The sequence below is a fragment of the Seriola aureovittata genome, chromosome 12 (assembly GCF_021018895.1).
Source record: "Seriola aureovittata isolate HTS-2021-v1 ecotype China chromosome 12, ASM2101889v1, whole genome shotgun sequence".
NCBI lineage: Eukaryota > Metazoa > Chordata > Actinopteri > Carangiformes > Carangidae > Seriola > Seriola aureovittata.
In genome coordinates, this window is record NC_079375.1 from 20,914,979 (window position 1) to 20,932,746 (window position 17,768).

The 17,768-nt window shown below is 43.4% G+C and overlaps 1 protein-coding gene across 2 annotated transcripts in view; it reads left to right on the forward strand.

Moving 5' to 3' along the window:
• LOC130179475 (disabled homolog 1-like) overlaps window positions 1-17,768 on the forward strand; it is a 42,974-nt gene that overhangs the window by 6,998 nt on the left and 18,208 nt on the right. Inside the window, exons 2-4 of one of the 2 annotated variants that reach the window (XM_056392477.1) lie at window positions 10,604-10,818; window positions 10,911-11,221; window positions 17,036-17,175. In XM_056392477.1, the coding sequence (XP_056248452.1) occupies window positions 11,152-11,221; window positions 17,036-17,175 (210 nt within the window). In that variant the 5' untranslated portion in view covers window positions 10,604-10,818; window positions 10,911-11,151. Of the gene's footprint in view, window positions 1-10,603; window positions 11,222-17,035; window positions 17,176-17,768 lie in introns of both variants that reach the window. The other variant, XM_056392478.1, reaches the window with a different exon arrangement.

A 17,768-nucleotide genomic window follows, 5' to 3' on the forward strand; every position in this document is an offset into this window, starting at 1 on the left:
TCATGTGATTTCACATCCCCTGATTCATGTGTTTTTCTCTCACTGAGCACAGCGCATCCCCCCCTCCCGTTTCGATCATTTACAGTTTTGAGTAATCAAACATTAAATGACGGCAAAAGTTTATTCACTCCCACGCAAATGAAAAAAAACTCTCCTTAATGAAACTGGTCAGAAGAGGTGTCCATTTAACCTTATGGTGATTTTAGAGTAAGGTTTGCTTTTCGTCAACCTTCAGTGATAGAAAAGAGCCACTTGTCAGAGTAACACAATACAATTCAACGGCACCACAGACTACATCCTAAAATATGACCATGAAGTTGAGTCTACACCTCTCTAATACAGTTTAAACAACAACTGAACATTATAACCTTCCTCAAGGTAGGATCTATTACGTGACTGTTGTGTGTGTGGCAAACAAACTGGTAAATTAAGTGTATAATGAATTGGATTAAGCCTGGAGGATGTCACTGTTACTACTAGATTCAACATGGAAGATGAGAAGAAGGCGGCAGGAAAGTTCATTATCTCACTGTAAAGATGTAGAAAAAGATAAATGATATGCAAAAAAAAAAAAAAAATCATATTGGGATTATTTTGGCAGATATTTTTGTTGGTATCAAACATGTTCCTTCGCGTCTTTTGCATCTCTGTAGCAACACAATGCTTCATTTATGGTCGGTTGTGACAAATTTTACCGTTTTTATCCAAACAAAATTGCAGCTCCTTGGATTTGGATATTTCACTTGGTCATGTTGCGACTTCGATAGTATTTCAATTAATGGTTCAGCCCTAATAAATAGTATGAACAGATACTGTAGAGCACTGCTGCCTTTGCTGAGATGGACCAAAGTCATCTCACCATAACCCTGTCTCCTGAAAACTAGTATCATACAGTGCTAATTGGAAAGCAACAAATATGTTTTTCGAGAGAAACACGACGACACCTAAATTACATTTTTGATCAATGTAATACAAGTTTTAATGAACAAATAAATTGAGTGAGTAATTACTGTATTAAAGAATAAGCAACGTGCACATAACATACGCTGAAATAGTCCTATATTAAAACTAGAGGCCTTGAGGTTAATGATACAGGTGTCTCCTGAACAGCCTTATTATTTCAGTCTATTGCTGAACAGTGACCCTGCAGCCCTCAGGTCCCCTGAAGAAGAGCCCGGCCTTGTCCCTGAGTCATAAGCGGCTCTAAAGGGAGCTGACCCTTAGATTGACCTCCACTGAGGAAACCATACATTTCTGGATTTGGTTTGTTAATGCATCATTATTTTCCCTCATTTATTCATGTCATTAGAAAAATGGGGACAGGAGCCTGTATTTATCTCCATGACTATCAAGTGCGCTATAGAATCTGGCATGTAAGGGACGTTGTAGGATGAACGTTTCACTCTTTATGGCTGATGACATTTGATTTTCCTGTGCATCTGCCCAGGTCGAGTAATTGCAGTTGTTCTAATTTGGAACTTTGTACCTTTTTTTTTAATTAAATAGCGCCCGCAGGTAACAGATCCTATATTTCTGCTGTGGAGCGCAGAGCGACAAGCATCTGGCGCAGCACCATCGGTCAGCATGACGTCTTGTGATGAGACCCTTTAGATCACTTCTCATCAGAGCATCACAGTTGGAGACCACCCTGATGTTTTGCTCTAATCAGCCGTCAAGTGTCATATTCAGAAGGTTTCGCTCTGGCTCGTATCCGGCCTCCGCTTTGGGTTTATACAAAACAACGACAGACGACTGAAGAGGCAGCTCCTCGGAGAGACAAGAGCCCGCGCGGCTCGTGTGTGTTCGCGATCTGTGTGAGATCTTGACCTTGCGATGCCATTGTAATGAGAGGCAGTCGAATATTTCACTTATCATTAGCGGCATGATTAGCTGCCAATGGGCTGTGCCTGGCATGGTTTAATCCTCCCAGTCTCCAGAGTACGATAACATATGAGATGACAACAGTTTCACACCCAGTTTCACACCTCCCGTGGTTCCATACGTCGCAGCAGCCTAATCACTCATGTGAGATTAATGAGAGACGTTGAGGTGTGGTGGGAGATTCACTAATTACACCCCCACATATTGTACTCTGCTCAGGGAATAGTATGTGTGTGTGGGTTGTGTAAGCTTCTTTTAAACTACAATTTTACAAGGTGCTTGTTACTTCACAGTGGGAGAAGTGAAGCTACAACTAAGGTGCACTCCAGAAAAAAGGAGAAATGTTAAAAGTACTTTGGGGAAATGATGGTATTTACAGTAGAGCTGCTGCAGAAACAAGAGGTGTAGTGCAATTTATATGAAAACATAATTCCTGCTTTGCTCCTCCAGCTGCCTTCAAGAAACTAGTAGTAGAGTTGTGAAGCAAACCAAATACTCCATCTGAGCTATCGCAGCAGAAAGTATTGGACATGCTAACTTTCCTTCGTGTGTGATGTCAGATTCTCTCTCTTCTTGCCAGATGCCACAGTCTGAGAGAAAACCCAAATATGAGAGTCCTCATTGCAGAAGAGACGACGTTTCCTAGATTGGAAATTCTGAATTGTGTAAAAAGTTGACAAAAAAATGAGCAAAGAAGAGGATCACTTTTTTACACAATGTACAAACAAGGTCAATCCTTAGGGACTGTAGAAAAATTATTATGGTTAATCAAGCAAACAAGTTCGCTATATAAAATTAAAATTTGGTTCCTCACAAAAATCAGCTGTTGTAGGTTTAAAAATTCAAAATGCTGGATTTCAAACTCTACATCTGTTAATGGAGCAATCATTTTCACAATATCTGCTAAACTGCAAATGATGTCAAACACAGAGCAATATGTTTACCACAGTCCTGTTTGATAAAAAAATCCTGCCCCTTTGTTTTTGAATCAGTAGCTACAAACCAAACAGTTACTACCATCATCAGTGAATAAATAAACCAGACACAGGCTGTAGCTCGATGCAGTTCACCAGGAGGCTGAACCAAGAGAAAAATCCTTTGGTAAGACAGCAAGAAAAATTCAAAAACCATCCATATATATACAATGCTTCCTCTTTTTTTCACCTTTATAAACCCCTCTCCTCTTGTAATAATTTTTATACAGTCCCTCAGTTTTACCTCAGTCAGTCTAAAATATGTCACAATGCTTTTTCATTTTCATTAAGTGAAACTACGCCCCGACACTGCATGTGGTGTGTCACACACGTGACAACATCAATAAGCCGGTGTAACGGCAAGTAGAAAAACAAAAAGGTTTTGAGCTGCCTGTTAGGTGCTTCCCTTCAGCTTCATTAATGCTGTCTCGCAGACTGCAGGTAATGTTTTTGTGCTCAGCGGTTTTGATCATGGCAACTTTTATCTCAGCTACACTGGATCTTTGTTGTGTTTGATAGTCATGTTGCCAGTCCACAATGCTGCTGAATCAAATTTGTGTCTTTTAAGACATGAATACAGTCAGAACAACAGACTGTGGAACAGTTATTCACAGTCAAGTTTCATAAAGAGGCTGCTTGCGTATCTTAATTATATCCATGACCCATGTGCAATTAAAGAGGACACCTTTTGGCTATTTATTTAGTTCAAAGAGAACACAAAGGGAGAAAAAAAAACCTAATTGTCTCATTAATTACTCTCTGCATGAAATAATGACCAAACCAAGGTATCCACTGTTCTTTTGTAACTCACAAAAGAAGGCAGGGGTGGGGGTGGCAGCAAAATAAAACATGCTTCAACCTCTTTTCACAAATAGGCATTATGTTGGTCGAGAGGGAGACAAAGAGAAAGGAGGGCAGGGGAGAACAGGGGTGGGAGGGAGAGAAAAAAACATGATAGAGAAATGAAGATAGAATTGCAAGAGTTAAAAAGATAAAAAAATAAATAAAAAAAAAGGACCACAGAGATTAAAAATGATAAGTACAGAGCAAATCAAAAAGAGAGGAAAAAAAGACAGAAGGGAGAAAAGATTGGCTGTGAGGAAACATGGTGTTGATCCAGGCCTTCTGGAGCCTGCCCAGTTCCCTCTCCCACCGAACGTGGTAAATAGCCTGTTTTAACACAGTGCTCAGACACTGAGACACAGCACAAACAACAAACCAAATCAACAGTGAATTAAAGAGTCGTCAGGGAAGCCACAGAGCAACATCAGAGGAGTCGTTTTGGAGAGCCACATCCACCAATTAACTGTTCTGAGAGAGGTCCAGGAGTCTCGCACTGGTTTCCAGACCTGCCTTGTTTTGGTGGGTGGAATTAGATGAATAAAAGAGGAAACGTAGCTTATCTTGTTTTCATGCTATTGTTTACTGTCACCATAGGGAGCTAGTGACACTTTATTAGCCTGAATACGTCTGTCAGACAGGCAGCGGCAGCCTATGAAATGCAAACTTTCAAAATAAACCCCATTAATATTTGCATCTTGAGACCTCTACTGTGTGAGCGCGAGTGTATTTGTTCATTTATGTCATGTATCTCAGACTTGAAGAGACCCCCCACTCCTCCCATCACATACACACACACACACACACACCCTCATCCCCCTCCTCGCTCTTCTTCCATCTAAATTGGGGCCAGTTATCCTGCAGCTGAGCTGGTAAAAATGATAATGCAGGAGCACTTCAGAGGGCAGCTCCTCACTGCCCTCTCGCTTGCCATGCCCGGCCATGCTGGAGCCACGCCTAACTGAGTGCACAGCTCCGAGGCCTTTACTGACATAAATCTGCACAGCAAAGCAACTGTGTGGCAACGCTTATTTAGTTTACCAGCTGTAGCTGCTGAACCTGAAGCAATGAGGCCTCTCTTTTCCCCCAGAAAGTAAATGAGAGCGCTTCAAATGCCCAAACTGAATTTTTTTTGTATGTATTTTCTTCCTCCCTCCTCCCCGCTTGCACACTTGACTGTTCCATCGGCAGAGGCCCTCCATCTTGTCAGAATGAGGTGAACTAATGGGCCGTGGCTGAACAGCCTGAGCTCAGAGGCTATCAGTTCCCCCTGGAAGGCCAGGAAGGCAGAGAAAGGAGAAGAAGAAAGGAGAGGTTCTTCTTTTCTTTGGCTACCATATTTCAGCTCTGCCTCAGATAAATCCTTGCAGAAATCAAAAGGAATGGTTTAGTTTGTAGCGCTATGTTAATACAGTGTAGTTGTCCCCGTTTCTTCTGCTTCTGTTTTATGTTAATGTTATTCACATTTGCACTTGATAAAAGAAAGCCTGGTAATTTGCCTGGTTTCATCACCAACCGCCATTAGGACGTCGTCTTTAGCCTTAATGCTCCTAAAATCCTTTGTTTTTTAGCCGAGCCTGCAGTGTAGCGCTGCCGACTGTGGTCCAGGCTGAAATATCTCAACAGCTGTTTAATGGATTGCCATGAAATTTTGCATCGATGTTTTTGTTCATGAGAGGATGAATCCTACTGGACCTACTGGTCTCCAGAATTCTACCACTGATCCCCAGACTTCCTTTACTATCACTATGAGGCTCATATTTGTGTTTTTTCCTGAGCTCAAAAGCTATTGGATGGATTGTCATGAACAGACATTCATATTTCCATCAGGATGAATTGCGATAACTTTGGTGTTCGTTTAACTGGCCATCTGACACAGTGATCCCCAACCGTTTCCAACTCATGGACCACTTGAATATCTCAAAAATATCAGCGGCACATATCCGACCCTATAACAGTAGGGAGGCCAAATAATGCGTTTTCAGAGCACTTTTATATTAATAATAACGATGGAACATTAGTATTGAACTGAAAGCAAGTGAAGCTCAATTTTTCCATTTTGTTTGATGTGGGAGGTCACGTGTCGATTCACCATCTGTATCTTGACTTTCTTTTCTTTTAATTCTTCCTGTTGATAATCAAACAAAAAGCATAGGATGTGATGTGGTACCACATAGAGGTTCCGACCATTAGCATATCACAGTGATCCATCTTAATACAATAAAATTATCTTTTTGAAGATCATTTAATTTTAAAAATATTTAAAAACATTATTTATATTTTCATTGTTTTTTTTTGATATATCTTCACCAAAGTAATACTGCTTTGCAAATGGTTTGTCGGCACACTTGCGATAGCCTCGTGACCTGCCAGTGACCCCTGGCTCACAGGTTGGGAACTGCTGATCTAACACCCTCAGGTCAAAAGTTCAGTTTGTCCAAACTAATGCCAGTCTCATGAGCCTCAACTGCACTTAATGTTTAGTGCAATAGAGCAAACTAAGATGACAGTAACTATAACACCAGCTAGTTAGCATTGTCAACATGCTCACTTTAGCATATTCATTATCTATATTTAGCTCAAAGCCTACGTATCGTCTTGTTATGGTATATTTGCATATTTTCCGTGTCTCTGTGGCCTTACAGCTTGCCATGACTGTGTGCAACATGATTAACCTGCTGAATCGTATGGTCAGAAATGTTAATAGATTCCAGCATTCCCCCAAAGAACCATATGCCATTCAATCACTAGCTAGTCAGAAATCTAATTAGTCCAACAAAAGCAAATTAACCTTATCTTAGATTCAAGGGCTATCAGCCACTTGTAAGGCCACATGAGACGACTTAATGTTGATTTTGAGGCTGCGATAAGAGCTGATGGAGAATTTAAAAAAGAAAAAGTCCAACCCCTGAAAAATATAACATTTCACAACAACACAGATTAAAGGCATAGACAGGTTATAGCAGTAGCTGGTGGGCCCTCACTGCCATAGGTGACACAAGGTAACACAGCAGGACTATTTAGAGGAGCTTTGCGAGGCGAGGTTGTGACAGTTGTGTCCCACTCCATAAGCTGGGGGGAATTTTGTAACAAAGATGACCAGCGCGAGGTGCCAAAGCCAGTCTGTCGAACAAACCTTCCACCGGCCCTGGGCCATGCCAGCCTTGGCCAGGAAGAGACGGAGATGGTCCGGGGCCTCCCCGCTCCTCAGCAGTCACATGCAAGCTGGAGAGCACAGACTGCGCCTTCCGTCGGGACCGCAGTGAATGGAGGTGTAATTGGCCATATCCAGTGATAGATGGCTGTTCAACCTTTGTTACTCATCGGCAGAAGGATGCAGGACGCTTGTTTCACAATATGAGGTTGATTGTGCAGTCTATTAAACATCAGTCTCAGGAGGAAATGTTAGTTACTGCAATGCTGGAGCTTAAAAGAATCTCAAGAATGATCTGATTGTAACACTGGTTCAGTGATTGCCCATTATATCTGCGAGACGGTAAACATGACTGAAAATCTGATCACACTTAATGAATCATTTTCTTCAATTGAGAGCGAAAATACAATATAATTGTTGGAGATTACTGCCTTTTGTTTCCCTGTAATAAAAATCCAATTCTAAATTATAGTTTTTATTTTAAAGCAAGCAAGTTCCTTATTGTATTGTGCATGCATTAATTACATAATTATAAAGAACTGAAAGCAGTAACAATACTGTACATGTGATTTTTAACTGGACTGCAACAGCAGGGGTCTATGAACGTGAATGTCACTGACTGAGTGAGTGACGAAGTTAGGGCATTGGTCACTGCTCTTTTAGCGCGAACAAGCCATGTTTCCAACTTTACGCCTTTGTCCTTAGATTTCTTTTCAGACGCGTTTTTAGTGCATTTTTTTCCAAAAGGCACATAAGAACAAATCTAGCGACTTTTTGGACAAACCTTTGCTACTTTCTTTAGAGGAAAATCATTAGTATTTCCCCACAAGTGCGAGGTCGGGCTTTCCCTCCACAGACTCACCTGTCTATGCTGACCGCACGGCAGCTGATGTAAATTAAGCTTCTAACTTTCTCTCTGGTTTATCATTTTACAAGTAAATATAACTGAAATCACGGCATACCCGTCGTCTTTAACTTATGTGTTTGCTGACTTTTGTAAGACGATGTTGTGGTTATAAAATCAAGATTTGAGGAGCAGCAGCTTGTGAGTGACTGCTGGTTAACATGTAGTCTTAATGAGCGGGGTTTCAGCCACTATGTCATAATTGTTCCCTTGTCTGACGACATAAACAGAAAAACATGTAAATGAGAGCAGCTTTATTGGGAATTCGACTCTATTAAAATACTGTATCTGTGAGCACAGAGAGTAGGAGAGAAGCAAACAGATAAAGGGCTGAAACCAGCTGACACCAGGCAGAATGCAAATAGCCTACGACGCCCTCCAGCCACATATTAGGTTTTGACCTCGTCTTGTTGATTGTGATACCAATATATAATGTGTATGTAACGTGTGAGGAGTGTTTTGATTGACCTGTACTTCAGCACACTAAAGGTTAATAGACAGCTCTATGACAAACTGATCAAAACAGCACAGAAAGAATGGTTTCCCCTCATGAGAAGGATTCAGATCACATCTCATCCCAATGCACTGAAGCCGTATGACAAGATATATGTACCTGCATATTGCCAAGGGGGTCTAGTTCACCTTGTGAATGTACACACTCACACTCCTCTCCTGAAAAATCAATGGCTTGCATGATTGATGTGCTTAATGTTAAGGAAGAGAGAGTTGCCATACATCAGGTTTTCTCACAGCATGCCTGTTTTTGTTCAATAATGCGGTTACAGGGTAAAGACTCAAGCAGGAAACAAACATCTCTAGAGATGATTTGTGATATTCAGACAGACAGAGACAAAGAGAGCGGCAGGTTGATGGAGGGAAATAAAGAAAGCCAAGCAGAAATGAAATTGACTTCCCTCAAGGAAGTTTTCCTTTGCACTTGAGAGAGGTAGTACTAAAATGAACAAATTAATAAGTAAAGGGTGGCTTTTGTTAAGGGCTTTTTGACATCCTCTAACAGTTGAGAGTAGCTAGAGAAACGAGTGATGCTCTTTAACTCTGACCCAAATCATAAGAGACACTGGGAGCTGTTAAAACACGGAGCAGATTGGGGAGTCTGGGTGACCTAGATAGCATTGGTTTTGAAAAGCAGCCGTACATCACATTAAATCGCTCTTCCGTCTAATACAATGAGGCATATCTCCCTCGTTGGTAATGAAAATTACATTCTGATAAGGTTCTTTGTGACATGGAAAATACCTCTGCCGTCGCTGACACTCTACAGCTCTGTCTGAGACATACTTATGGGGAGATTGCCCCTTTGCCTGGACCTGGGTGTCATTATCTGCCTCGTGAGCACACATGTGGGGTGACACATGGTCTAGAGTCTAGACAGCCATGCACAAGGAGAACCGGAGGTGATGAGGTAACCGCACTGACCTGTTGTTCAAGGAAATGAAATGTGTCTTAACATCACAGCTCGTGAGAGTTGAAGGACTTGTCTGCAGGAAGGAGAGGAGGCAGATGCCGCTGTTTTATACATATATATGACTGCACAAAGCTCTGCATGCTGAAAAATGTCTCAATGAAATGTTTGTTTCACCTATATTACAAAAACAACAACATATTTTGTCACTTCCATGTAGTAATATCTATATTGATGTCTTTCCCCCAAAGGTTTGTGTAACGATATGAGACGGAACCACAGACTCATTAGTGCTTAATGTGAAGCGAATGTTAGAGGTGGTGCAATTGTATTCGAAGTGGAAAGATTCAAGTGTACGTAAACTTCACCCTGGGTGACGTGAACTGAGACGAAAGTGTGGGTGTGACTTGTTAAAATGTAGAAATTCATGGATAATACAAAGTGGGAAGAAACTGGAAGAAGCTCATAGAAAGAACAGGGGTTTGTGATGAGGTCCGAGGTCAGACAAAAGGAGCTGTCACGCTAACACATGCACAAGCACACGCTACATACAAACACCGGTGATGTGTGCGCTGTGAGCCAGCTACAGGTAACGTCTGTTCACTCTGGATTTTGGCATTTTTAAGCAAAATAAACAGGGAGTGCAAAAACAGACCTGAGATTTCTTCTCTGTTTGTTTGTTTGTTTGTGTCTTAAATACATTTAAAAATAACATTATTTATCTACTCACTCTCATTACAGACACTCACAATGTCATACAATGTCACACAGGATAATGTGTGCCCGGTGTTCGATGTGCAGCAGCTCTTTTCAGGCCATGGTAGGCTGAAGGCCTCTTTCTCCAACAATGGGCCGTCACCATGCCAACAGAAGCGGTGCCAGCCACTGTGCCAGTTTGGCATGGCCCCCATGTTAGCAGTAGATGTTTCAAGGGCATTAAAGTACAATGTTGGGGGGGGGTTTAGTTTATAGACGGCTGCGCCAGGATTCCCACCACAGTTTGCTTTGAAACAGCCCGTCATTCATCGCTCTCTGCTACTTCCCCTCCTCTCGTGCTGTTGGCTTGAGCTGGGAGCGTTAACAATCCATCTTCTGAAGATTTGCTTTGCATGCACAGAAGCACCGGTCATGCTTTAATGTTCTATATTTACTCACAAGCACTACATAAAACAAGAGCGTCAAATATTTCGCCACAGGTCTCCTTCAAGGGTGGGCGCTGAACAGCAAGCGTCTTCTGCAGTCTCATTAAGGATTGATGATCCAGAAGAGATAATAACATCTTTGTTGATCTGTTAAATTGGTGCCTGCCATTCTGTATGTTAAATTAATGTTGTAATGAGTGATCAAAGGGTATGTGTTTGTCATTTTAATTTTTAACCAACCTCCAGGGTAACATTAAATGTCATCCCTGTCTTCTTGCCTTGCAGCGCTCGGAGCAAGTGACTGTGATGGGCTGTCGGACTGCATCTGAAGTGCTCTACCAAAGAATAATATCCACTCCTGACCTACTGTGAAGAACAATATTTGATTCAATCAATGTTGCAGTCTCCCCTGGGGGGAATTACACCTGAGCAATAGGTGGACCCTCAGAAAAGAGCAACACTGGACCATGTGATACTTGACCTTCACGGAGAGAACTCAGGTACACTCCAGAAGATGTCAATTCTGATCTGAAGCTACTCTCGAGAGGATCGCCCAGTTCATAATTCAATCATCTTTTCATGTGTTGTCTAGCAATACCCGGACACCATGGGCAAACAGTGAAGGAGCGTAGCTATCTATGCTGGATCTTCATTTATTGAGGAGTACCAGACGTCTCGCCATGGATTCGAAGGAGATTTTCTCCACCAAAGAGCGACTGTGAGAAAAGACGGGACCGGGGGAATTGGACACTGGGAGTTGGGAGGATTAGCTAGTGTGCTGCTAACCCATGGTGGATCCGCTGTGAGCAGGACAAGGGACTCAGCAGTGGAGGATGTCAGCAGAGGCCGAGCTCCAGCCGGGTGTCAAAACCAGCCAGCGAAAGGAGTCCAGGAGGATCAAAGGTACGTGAGAATCTACTTGCAACCATAATTCTGCGTGTAGATCTATGTGAAATATTCAGCTCATGGGGCATGTGTAATTCGCTGTATTAAGGAAAAAAAGCCTGATTTTATATATATATAATGTTGAGGGAACAGTACTCCACAGACAACCAGTTACATGAAGAAGACAAAATGGGGAAAGGGCAGCTTTCTCGTGTTTGGCAGGCAGTGAACATAACTTTAAGCCATGTTTGGATGGAGCTAAATAATGCTGGGGGCTTCAGTCAGGCGAGCCCACCGAGAGGCCCCCCGTCTCATCCCAGGGATCCAAATGTAGTAACAGCTATTCCGCGTAGCCCCGGGGTTTGGTAGTGCCATGATTTAGGTGTCATGGACAGGGTAATTCACACCCTGTCGCTTTGATGAACAGCATAAGTGATGTAATAGGACGAGGCATTCTCCGAACGTTCACCGGGAGATTGAAATGGGATTGAATTGGTTGAGAGGAGGAAAGAAGAGGAGATAGGGAGGCAGAACGAGTAAAAATCACAGGGAGAGGGAAGAAAATGTGTACAAAGAGGGTGTTTTTTCCTTTCCTCATCCTTTTTTTTTTTTTTTTCCCTCATCTCTCCATCCATGAGTAAAGCCACTCCAGCTAGTCCAGTAAATCTGGCTTCTGCAGGCTGGCTGTAACGAGGCCACGGGGCCAGGTCCTCTGTGGCTGTTTCACTGGCTCTGTCGGCTTGCTCAGATAAATGGCCGGGCTGGAGGAGGGCCCATCGATTTGAGTTAAGTGGAGGGGGGAGAGCGGAGCAAGGGGGCTATTACACACGTGGCCATGCGGCTCATCGGAGGGGGCTATCAGCACAGGCTATCAGCCCCCGACTTTACCATGTTAATCACATGTGCTGCAGGGACCATTGTCACAATCAGCAAAGATGCTATTTAGATCCATATAAATGGAAATGTGGCAGCGTAAATGCGGGCAGCACCGCCAGTGGTGGTGGTGAGCAGGCTGGGGCCAGGTGAAGGACGCCATTGAGGATGGGGTTGATGACATGCAGTACATTAAGACAAGGATCTCTCTATATTCATATGGGTGGGAAGCGGCAGAACAAAATGATGTGATTTAAAGGATAAGGCTGCTGTTATTTTATATTTTTCCTCTTATCAACGAATCCCATGAAACGACCGAAACCAGCAACATGTAAATCTGCCTCTTAATACTAAAATGAGCTCCGTACCGTGTCAGTAACACTCAAGCCCAAACCCACCTACTCCTACTGACGACGTAAATCTTTTCAAATGCGGTCGCAAAATATATTCTTTCATTTACCAAATGGAACAATATATGCCAGTGTAAATAGTGAATTTTTGGGGGACTATTTTCATCTGGGATTAATAGATATTTAGTGTTTAAGTGACTTTTTACAGCACCTCCCACTGTTAAAGCCCAATGTTTTGTCGACTGAGCCATCTGCCGCGACCTCCTGCCTTCGCTGATTTTGTCGCCATATAACAACGTCACCTGACTTCCTCTCTTGCTGATGATAACAGCGGCCACTGGAGGGCTTCGTCACTTGAATGTAAATGTTGGTTGGGGGGGATTCGCTGGAAAAAAAAAAAAAAAAACGCATTGCTGTAATGTGTTATTCATCAGTGCGTTATTGCCCAGTTATGGTTTTGGTCTCTTTGTGGGATTTGTTGACAATAAGAAGAATATAGGCAGCCGTCACTTTAATCTTTTAATGCATTCTCGGCTCGTTGCGCATTTCAGAAGAAAGTAGAACGTTTATGGTAGTAAATATAAAAGCCGTGAAACCCAATATTACGGTAACAGGACGTACAGGACACACTACCTTGTGGATGTCATGGCATTTCCAATTGTCACTGGTTTAAAACCCATTTGGAAATATCAAACCTCACTGCAGCAAACTCTGACTCCCATTGTAAAGCCCAAGCTCCCCTCTACCCATCGACAGAATTGCTTTACATGCGTGACTTTACTCCATCTCCATAGCAACTGTTGCTCTCCCACTATAATCTGTGCACAAAAAATGATTCATTTAAAAAAAAAAGAAAGAGAAAAAGACAAGGAACGGAGGACAGCGAGACATTGACAGAGAGAGAGAGAGAGAGACACAGCAAACAGACACAGAAAGAGGCAAACAGCAGATTAATCACCTCCTGTGCTGAAGGTGCAGCACAAATACCAACCGTTTCACCCCGGTCAAACACTGTTCCCCATATTTGACCAAATCATTTGTTGGTATGCTTATCCAACACTTTCATCGCACTGCTTCACCATCAGCGTGCTAATAACAGAGTGGAGCCCCTAACCAAACAACGATTTCCCCCATCCCCACCCAGTGCACATCAATACCTGCATGTAACTCTGCAGCGAGTCAATGGTCCGTCCGCCGCATTGATGATGTGCACAATACCCCTCATTAATCCTATAACCGCTCTAACGATCAGCCGTTTAGCCAAAACCTTTACCTGGTATTTAGTGCCAAAGTTGGGTAGAGGGATTTTTGACTCGAGTGTGGGTTTGGACAAGCGACGTGCCGTCTTTAATGTTTGTAAATGTGTATCTGTGTGTTTGCTGAGGCTTATGAAAAGTATTTTGTGCACATGAGGGAGGCAGATGGCGGGGACAGATTCGCCTTCCTCAGACGCCCATTCTCTTTACTACTGCTTAAAGTCATCAGCCCCCCCTGCGCTGATAGGACGACATACCTAGCGTTTTCATTTTAGGGATGTCAAATGTCCTGTGCAGAGACGCATAAAATAATTGTTAATATTGCACTCTGCGTGTAGGTGAAAGTATGGCTCAGTGCGCATCACTGTTCACTCATTATTGCTAAATAGACGGCGTGTGTCCTACTGACAGGGACATTGACGGAGCGAGACAGGCAGACACAGATACACACTCAGAAAGGTCCAAAGGTTAAGCTGCCTCGATGCCCGGATCCCCCAACAAAAAGTTTCTTGTTGCCAAGTCCTTATATCTGGAGGGGCACTTCTGACTCTCCATCTGTTGCCATCTGTCCCTTCACTGTCCCCGTTCTAGTGCGGCAAGGAGGGAGGATGCAACACTGTGATCAGAGACGAGCCCTGAAACAGTATGGAGCAGGGCTAGCAGTAATTGTTCTCTCCATGGTCCTGGTGCAAGGCCTGTGTGTGTGAGGTGGGGGATTGTAGCATTTGATATGAACCCCCCCCCCCCCCCCGACATCCTGGCTGTTAATTCCCTGCTCTGTTTCTGAAGAATTCACTATTTCATGGCATTTAATTAATTGTCTTAATAGCTCGGTGGAAAAATGAGGGCAACAGGAAAAATGAGGAGGAGAGAGATGTAAGAAAGACTCTAACACAGGATGCATGCACCCCAGTCTGGAGAAAGGCGGGCATGTTGTACATTGTGTAGGATATCCTTAGATGCAGATTAACAGAAGACAATACTTTAGGCAAAAACCCTCTGTCAGACAAATTGTGAGCATCAGGATCATGGGCCAGAAATGTTGTGAGGACATTTCAACCTTGGGTAATTGTTAATCCAGAAAGCCAGAGGAATATGTGTCACCCCACTACACACACACACACACACACACACACACACACACAAACACACACACACACACACACACACACACACTTTCTCCCTCTCTCTTCTCCTTTCCTACAGTGTGTAACAACATGAAACAGCATGCCCCGCAGCTCTTTAGTTTTCAAATACAGCACACTCGGCTCGTCTTGATCTGAACCCAGAGCACGTAGTGTACAAGTTATGCCACTGTGTCAAGACTCTCATTCGGTATGCAAGGCCTACTTTTTTTTTTTTTTTTTTTTGAGGATCTGTGCATAAACCTCTAAATCTCTCCTGAAGTGTTATTAGGGGAAATGGCACGCTGTATGTAAAGAAACAAATGGCACAGAACATCTGGTTAAAGCTCATCTGAGAGAGCTGCACTGAATTGGTCTGATCGTGTTTAAAATGCAACTGGAGCAGCATGCATTTTACATTACATTACAGAGTGTATGAGTCAGTAAAATCAGGATGGAATACATAATACTGTATGAGCTGACTGCAGCCACTGTACGAGGGGGTGGTTCGAACCAGGTACAGCTACGGTCGTTGCAGGTGTCCACCTTCCCTGTGCATCCGTTATGCATGGTTTAGCGCTGCTGCAGTCATGTATATACTGTATGTCAAAGCAGAGTCCACGCTGAGTCTCTCTGTCATCAAAGTCTGAATGTTCATTTCTCCACACGGTTGCTATGTGCACGCCAGGCTGTATATAAGACTCATTATCCTCTGGCAGGGAAACAAGTCTGAATTAGACCCAGATTTGACATTCACTTGCTTAGAGACTTTAATGACTTTAGCATCTTCAAGCCCTCCCCCCCCTCTTTAGAGAATTGTGCCCTCATGAATTAGTGAGAGGGTGTGCATAGCCAAGACAAGCGCTTGCATTAGAACTAAGACATTTTTTTTCCTCCCATATTCACAAACCCGTTAATTTACGCTTTTTCTAAATTTCCAGTTTTTCTTTTTGATTTTTCTTCTTTCTTTTTTTTCCTTGGAAATTGCAAGGATGGAAAGAGAAACTCCACTTGTGCGAGGGGAGATGTAGTATGGATGGAAATACCGTGTGTTTCTGGGTGGAATAAGCTCATTTTGGTTTAATATGCTCTTTGAGTGCAGCTTGACAGTCTCTGTTAGGGATATTAAACCTTGTCCTCTTCTCATGCGCAGCTTAGCCAGCCACCTAAATGTGTCGTTAACTGATGGGCTCGCGTGGGCTCGTGACCTAGAATTGAGCGACCAAAGCGGGGCTGGAAAACTGTTAAATTCTCCAAGGTGCCGGTGACCTTGATTTGAAATCCTGCTATCTCTTTGTGTAAATGTGGAGGGAGTCGGCGTTGAAGCTGACAAACCCCGCACAAGTTATGAGGGGATGGTTTGTACGTTGTAGACGCACGAGACGGCGCTCGAGGCTCGCGCCGACATAATCAAAACGGTACAACGGCACACAGCACGGAGACAAAATGAGAAAGGTGTCGGTGTCAAGGTGGTGTCGGGGCAGCTGCAGAGACTGACAGACAGAATAATCAGCAACAGGGACGGGAGGGAGAAGGGAGGGGAAGACAGCCTAAAGCCTGAGGCCATCCAGACACACACTTGCAAACGCCCCCCGATCTCACACCACCATCCTGCCACCACCCAACATCCATCACCCAGGGAGGGCATGGTGGATTGTGGGTGAGCGCTGGACCGAGATGATTCCCCTGAATAGCAGCCATTCAAGCTGGTTTGTCACCACCAATAGCACCCATGGGAACTCTGGGCGTGGGTGAAGCGTAGGAGTAAGCGCCCCCACTCAACCAGCCCGTAACCTTCCACCCTAGCTTTGTGTGAGAATGCCCCACAATGCCCTGCAATAGGTGATGGTAAAGTGGTCTCAGTGTTTCACTTGTTTTCTCATTTAGTCCACTGGCTTTAGTCCAACTTCATTTTCAATTTCATGTTCAATCTTCTTTCAATCTTTGCTCGCTGCTGCTAATTTGCTATTCATTCTAAATTTCCTATTCCATAAATATTTATACCGGCAAGCACACACACACACACACACACACACACACACACACACACACACACACACACACACACACACACACACACAGAAGCCTCTATACCTCAAGCAGGGCACGATACTGAAGTTGTAAGATTCAGTTGAGCTCACACATCCTTGTTTCCTGTAATCACTCTTTTCATTTTCTCCCCCTTTATTTTTGTCCTCTCTCTTTTTCTCTCTTTCTCTCCCGCCGCAGGTCAGGACCGCAGTGAGGCGGGGCTTATTAAGCGTTTCCGTGGAGATGGCGTGCGGTACAAGGCCAAGCTGATCGGGATTGATGAGGTGACGGCGGCTCGCGGGGACAAGCTGTGCCAGGACTCCATGATGAAGCTGAAGGTGCAGACTTATGTGTGTGTCTGTTTGTGTGTGTCTGTTTGTGTGTGTGTGTGTGTGTGTGTGTGTGTGTGTGTGTGTGTGTGTGTGTGTGTGTGTGTCTGCAGGGACATCATTGAGCCTCTTCATTCATCAAAGACAGATTTTGAAAAGGCATGCTCGGCCATGACTGTATTGTCTGTTGAATGACTCATGGGAGCTGCCTCGTCCTGTGTATGACTCACTGAAGCTCTGTGAAGAACTGACCAGATGGAACAAATAAAAGTCCGGCCATATTATTCTGTAGATCTTTGTCATGTAGAAAGCTACTGTAAGGTTGGTTTTATATCTTGTGCAAAATGGTAGCAGCTTTGTACTTTATTTTCCCTCTAATAGGCTGCTGTATTTTTAGTATTGCTCAAAGCTCTTCGCATTAATTGATACAGTTTTTTTGACCTTGGATGGAAACTGGCTTCCTCTTCTGAGACGCCCCTAAACTAGTATATCATTTAAATTTTCACTTTTTCAGCCTGTTACTGCAAGAACACTAACCCCCCCCCCCCCGATTCGTCTGCCTCTTGTATGTCTTCTCATGTCAGTCACAGTCTTCTATTTTT